The sequence below is a fragment of the Cervus elaphus genome, chromosome 6, assembly GCF_910594005.1.
Source record: "Cervus elaphus chromosome 6, mCerEla1.1, whole genome shotgun sequence".
In the NCBI taxonomy this organism is placed as follows: domain Eukaryota; kingdom Metazoa; phylum Chordata; class Mammalia; order Artiodactyla; family Cervidae; genus Cervus; species Cervus elaphus.
In genome coordinates, this window is record NC_057820.1 from 12,009,067 (window position 1) to 12,015,379 (window position 6,313).

General features: G+C 53.6%; 1 protein-coding gene across 1 annotated transcript; it reads right to left on the reverse strand.

Annotated features, from left to right (window-relative positions):
- Positions 1–557: 557 nt before the first annotated feature.
- DRD5 (dopamine receptor D5) lies at positions 558–2,709 on the reverse strand. Its single transcript, XM_043905834.1, has one exon. The coding sequence runs from the start codon at positions 2,535–2,537 to the stop codon at positions 1,122–1,124; it is 1,416 nt and encodes a 471-aa protein (XP_043761769.1). The 5' UTR covers positions 2,538–2,709; the 3' UTR covers positions 558–1,121.
- Between the last annotated feature and the right edge of the window lie 3,604 nt (positions 2,710–6,313).

Here is a 6,313-nt window from a genome sequence, read left to right on the forward strand (position 1 = left end):
CACTTTCTGTTGTCCACAAATGAAAATGTCTATTTAAAAATTGGATTTGTTTTTTGAAGCATATCAACTCAAACATTTCAAAGCTCCTTCAGAAAACACAGTAGATCAAAAGCCAGCTAACTTTAAAACGTTATAGATTTGAGTTTGAGAAAGACCAGCAATTATTCTATATGAATAATATAGAACCAATGAACCAATAGCATCTGTCTAGGGATCAGGAGAAATGTTTTACATTATGTAGTTTTGAAAAGAAGATTCCAACTGAGAAAAAAAATTTAGGATAGCAAGCTTAAGAAGTCCATATTTGATGTTGTGGCATGGAGCCAGATTTCAGCATAGACTTGAGATGTGTATATCTAATTTTTTAAGAGTCTGAGATATCAGAAACTCTTGCCCCTGTGTGTACCTTTAAAGCCAAAGCGTCAGTAAAGAAAATAAATGTGTGCTTCCAGACCTAGCCAAAATCACCCCTGCTTTTAAGGATGCTATTGTGGCTTCTCCAGGAGCTGTCCTGAAAACCAATCTGGCAAAGCAACAATAATCACCCCATAGAACACATAATTTGTGTTTATTAGACATCAGAACAGATCAGGAAGAATTCCTCAGCTGGAGCAAAGACACACAGAAAGCAGAAACTACAAAACACAGGCCACAGGAAGCAAGATACAGGAAAGACATACAGACACTCCCCATCAGGCTACACACAGATTGAACCTATTGCTTAAAAATCAGCCCAAACACAATGAAGTCACTTGTTCACAATGAACAATCTATTCACTTAAAAGGGGAGGGGAGAGTATATTTTTTAAAGACCACTTTTTTGGTGTGGGGGGGGCGGGGGGAATCAATCACCATCTTATCTTGTCTAGCAGAACCGTGGGTCCATCTCTGCTAGGCTTAGGGTACATTTGACCAAGACTTTTCCAACTGCTCTCTCCAAATCATTCCACAACAAATCAGTCCGCTGAGATTTCTGAGCACGTGGACTGCTACACCGACACTGAAGGCCTGATAAACTTAGCAGCAGTGGGAATGTATTTATGTGTGTCCCGTGTGTATTCTGCATGCTTGTTAATGCCTGTGCAGTTATGTTGATCCGCGAAGAAGGGTGCTTAGGCAGTTTAATGGAATCCATTTGGGGTGAAAGGTGTGATTTTGCCCAACGAAATCTCCCCCTCGCAGCTCAGCTCCCAGACCCACTGGCCAGCAGGGTCACCCTCCCGGGACGTCTGAGAGATTCGGGACATTCGATCGAAAGGGCTTGCCTCCTCCTCCTTGTCCACCTCTGCGTCCCCCGGGGTCACGGCGTTGGGGATCCGATGGATGTAGGCAGCTGCGATCTCCTGGGGGAAGGCGGTGTCCTGGTTGTAGGAGAGGAGCTCGTTGCTGATGTTCACCGTCTCCACCTGAGTGCGGGAGCACAGGTGAGTGCACCCCAGCAGCTGGGCGAACACCTTCCGGAAGTCGGCGTTGAAGGCGTAGATGACGGGGTTGAGTGAGGAGTTGGCCCAGCCGAACCAGACGAAGACGTCGAAGGTGGTCTCGCTGACGCAGAGGAAGCTGTCGGGGTGTCCGCTGCAGAAGGGGACCGTGCAGTTAAGGATGAAGAAGGGCAGCCAGCAGCACACGAAGACCCCCATGATCACCGACAGGGTTTTGAGGACCTTGGTCTCCTTCTTGATGGATGCCCGCAGGCCCGTGTCAGGCGCGCAGGTCTCGCGGCTGCGGCAGCTCTGCGCGTGCTCCGCGGCCCTCTCCAGGGAGGAGATCCTACGGATCTGCACCTGAGCGATGCGGTAGATGCGCGTATAAGTCACGATCATGATGGCCACCGGGATGTAGAAGCTGATGAGCGAGGACGAGATGGCGTAAGCTCGGTTCAGGCTGGAGTCGCAGTTCTCCGCACTCCTGTCCGGCTCCCCGGCTTCCTCCCAAGGCGTCCCGTTGGCCAGGTTGGATGGAGGGTCCAGCCCACCCCTGGAGCCCACTTTGTCCCTGTGCCAGTGGAGCTGGACTGGGATGAAGGAGATGAGGATGGACAAGGTCCACGCCAGGCCGACCATGACCAAGGCCACACGCTGGGTCATCTTGCGCTCGTAGCAGAAGGGTCTGGAAATGGCCCAGTAGCGGTCCACGCTGATGATGCATAGGTTCAGGATGGAGGCGGTGGAACACATGATGTCGAAGGCCACCCAGATGTCGCAGAAGGCCCCAAAAGGCCAGTAACCCGCCACCTCGGCCACCGCCTTCCAGGGCATGACCAGCAGCGCCACGAAGAGGTCGGACACCGCGAGAGATACGATGAACACGTTGGTCATCTTGGAGCGCAGGTGGCGGCTGCACACGACGGCCGCGCACACCAGCACGTTGCCCAGCAGGGTCCAGACGATGAGCAGGGTCAGGAGGCCGGCGGTGACCACCTGCGCTGGCCCTAGCAGCGTCGCCCCCTCCGAGTCCCCCACGGCGCCCTCCTGCGCCAGCTGCTGCTGCCCGGACCGCGCCCGGTGCGAGGTGCCGTTGCGCCCCTGAGGCAGCATATCGCGTTCGGCGGCAAAGGCGGGCTGCGCGCGGTCCTGACTTCTGCCCTCCGCCCCCCGGGCGGCCCCATCAGGTACCCGGGGGATGGCACCCCGGGACCCGCAGCTTAAGGGATCCCCGAGTCCCGGGGAGCGCTCACCATGTGCTGCGCTGGGAGGTCCCCGGAGCGCGCCGGGACCCCTCTCCCATCCTCAAGTGCCACCGGCTTGGTGGCCGCGGTGCGCCCCTCCGGTGCCGGGGAGCGGCGGGTGCTCGCGGGGCTGTTCCCGGCCGCCGGCAGCGCACCAGCCGGTGGCGGCCGCGGCGGCGGCGGCTGTGTCTGGTTCGGAGCCGGAGAAGCGGAGAGCGAGCCGCCCCCGAGGGGGCGGGGGCGCCGGGCGAGCGCTGCCTGCTCGGTCCCCGGCTGCTCCCGGGGCCGGCGCTCCCGCCCCAGCGCCTCGGCGCTCCAGTCTCCCGCGCGCCCGCCCCACCTATGCCTTGGCGCCTTACTCTGCACGCTGCGACCGCCAGAGTCCGGCGACCAAACCCGCAGGTTCGGGAAGCGCCCTAGTTCCAGATCCTGGCCCTGGGAAGACCCAGACCCGCGCCCCCAGGAAGCTGGAGAGGTGCCAGCCCAGCCCTGGTGCCCTGGCCCTCACCACGTTGGAATCACTGGCTTCTAGACCGGGAAAGAGTGTTTCAATAGGAGGGCTTTGGATTTCTCATAGACCGAAGCCCTACTCTGGACTCTTTTCCTGACTATGTGACCTTAAGAGTCTTCTTTAACTTCCCTGGGCCTTGGTTTCCTCCTCCACAAAATGGGGGGACGATTCTTTCCCCATCAGGTGGTGTAGGGTTCAGTGAAGCCAGGAGGTGGTTTCTCCAGGGAACATCTCCTCCCAACTTCTCCGAGCATCCATCCTAAGACTGACCTCTTGGGAAAACCCTTTCACCTCGCCCACCCCCAGTCCCTACATGGCTTTCCCTTTGGGGAACAATTCGGGTGAATACAGCAGGAAAGCAGGAGGGAGGGACCTCCAGCCAGTCCAGGGTTTCCCCCTGCAGGGTGCTTTCAGACCTTCCTTTGGAGGGGTCGATTGATTCCTGTCTCATTCTTAACAGAAGAGGAAGCTGACACTTGAATAAGTGGCCCAAAGCCCAGATTCTTATAACAAACGGTGAGGAAACACTGGACAGAGTGGGCGGTGTGCCTGGATCTCACCTCCCTCCCAGCTGACTTGCTCCAGTTGTGAGTTGTCAGGTCTGGTGTCAAGCTCCACGGAAAGCAGCTGCAGAGAGACATGGAGGAGGCAGCAGGGTTCTGCCCAGTCTCACTGGAGACCCGCTGATCCACACACCTGCACTGCACTGAGGGCTAGAAACGGGCTGGACTCTCTCATCCCTTCCTTAGTCTCGCTCCACCCTGACCCACCTGCCCCATCCACACTGGCCCCCACCTGCACCCTAGTCCCACGGCCAGCCTGCTCGTCCTTAGACAGCCTCTACCCACTCAAACCATCTCCCCGTGTCAGTGCTTTCTGCTCCCATAGATGACAAGACCATCTGTCCAGCGGTCTATGCCTAAAACTAGGGACTCACACTTACTAGTTCCCCTCCCCATCTCCTAGGTGCTGGACCACCCCTCTCTCCACTGACGTCCCTGCCCGGGACTGTTCCTCCTCTAAGCTGTTTCATGATGACATGATCCTAGCCTCCGGGTTCTATCCACTCTCCACTCGGTGCCAGACAGAGTGATCTTTCTCAAATATAACTATGAGCCTCTCCCCTGATGAAAAACCTTCAGTAGCTCCCTGCAACCCTTGACCCTTTTAAGTCTTTTAACCATTATGCCCTTGCCCAGTGCCCCAGCTTCTGCCCCTCCTCCACACGCAGGCTGGATTCAAACCACTACCAACACACACACACACACACCTCACAAATGGTAATTTCTCTAATGCGTCGTACTGTAATCCCCCACCCTAAAATTACCTCCACCCCATCTTGTCCTCCTGGGGAGCACCAACATGTGATATTAGAAAAGAAGTTGGACTTTAGAGACAGGGGGTTGAATTTCAGTTCTTTATTCACTTATCCAACAAATATTTATTGAGCACCTATTATGTCCCAGATGCTGTTTTATTTGCTGAGAATACAAAGGTATATATATGTCAAAGTGTAGTCACTCAGTTGTGTCAGACTCTTTGCAACCCCATGGACTGTAGCCAGCTAGGCTCCTCTGTCCATGGGATGTCCCAGACAAGAATACTAGAGTGGGTTGCCATTCCCTCCTCCAGGGGATCTTCCTGACTCAGGGATCAAACCCAGGTCTCCCACATTACAGGCAGATTCTTTACCCCCTGACCCACCAGGAAGGTCAATATATATACATTGCCCTTTCCTTCCACAAGGATATGTCTAGTATTGGGTATAGGCTTTAACCCAAGAGTCATCCAGAGAAATGTACAATTACAACTGTTGCAAGCGCTACGCAGGAAGAGTATATGGCCTTATGAAAGTGTACAATAGGTGGGCTTGACCAAGCCAAAATGTTTAGGGAAGTCTTTCCTGAGGAAATCTCCCTTTGTGTTGAGATCTCAGTGAAGAAGGCAAAAGGGCAAAGAGAAGGAAAGGCAGGGTAGGCCAGAACAGGTATTGACTAACTGTGAGATTTGGGGAAGCTTATTTGATTTCTCTGAGCCTCAGTTTCCTCATCTTCAAAATGAGTTGCTCGTAGTAGTTTAAGAGATAAATGTGATGATACCAGAATCATTCCAGTATGAGTGATGACCTGCCCATCTGGGCAGACAACAGAGGGAAGGGCAATACGGAAGAGAGGATGTTCAAGCTGGAGCGTGAAATGGAGTTCACCAGCATTCTGGGGTTGGAAGGGCATTCTAGGCAGAGGGAACAGCATGCAAAGGCATGAAGTTTCGTGTGTGAAAAGACAGACTTCAGAACTCCAGGACTTTTCCCTCTGTTATCCGAAAGACCAGGTGTCTCATCATTTTGGGAAATTGAGATTTTCCTCTCTATCCACAAGACCTTAATGCAAGCAAAGTAAATTAATATGCTGCCAGTGGAGGAGGCAATGGCAACCCACTCCATTACTCTTGCCTAGAAAATCCCATGGACGGAGGAGCCTGGTAGCCTGCAATCCGTGGGGTCGCTAAGAGTCGGACACAACTGAGCGACTTCACTTTCACTTTTCACTTTCATGCATTGGAGAAGGAAATGGCAACCCACTCCAGTGTTCTTGCCTGGAGAATCCCAGGTACGAGGGAGCCTGGAGGGCTGCCGTCTATGGGGTCACACAGAGTCGGACACGACTGAAGCGACTTAGCAGCAGCAGCAGCAGAGTGCTTCAGCCCATGTCTCTCCCATCGTCACCAGGAGCAATTTGCCTGCTGGGGATGATGGTTTTGTGTGAGCAGTGGCTGCCCTCGCTCATCCAAGCTCTTTCTCCACATTTTTTCAAAAGAACTGGGCATACAAAGTGCCCAGGGAGTCTGGGCAAGGAGTCTCCTGGTCAGCCTGAGAACCAAGGAGTTTTCTGGGTCAGCCTCAGAATCCAGCCTCATCGGCACAGGTTCTAACCAACAAGGCAACTAAATAAACTCCTTCTCTTATTTTATCCAAGCCAGAGCCCTGCCCTCAGAGGATGACAGAGACAAAGTGATCCTCTCACACATTTGGCTCCTGCAAAATTGTACTAATAGGATTTTTCTTAGACCATTTTAGGACAAAGGGAGTTTTCCTAATTCAGCCAGTTAATAGTTTTCCATTTCAACTCACTGAT

Bases quoted from the DNA above. Each gene is read 5' to 3' on its own strand.
- DRD5 (XM_043905834.1), bottom strand. From the start codon at position 2,537: ATGCTGCCTCAGGGGCGCAACGGCACCTCGCACCGGGCGCGGTCCGGG.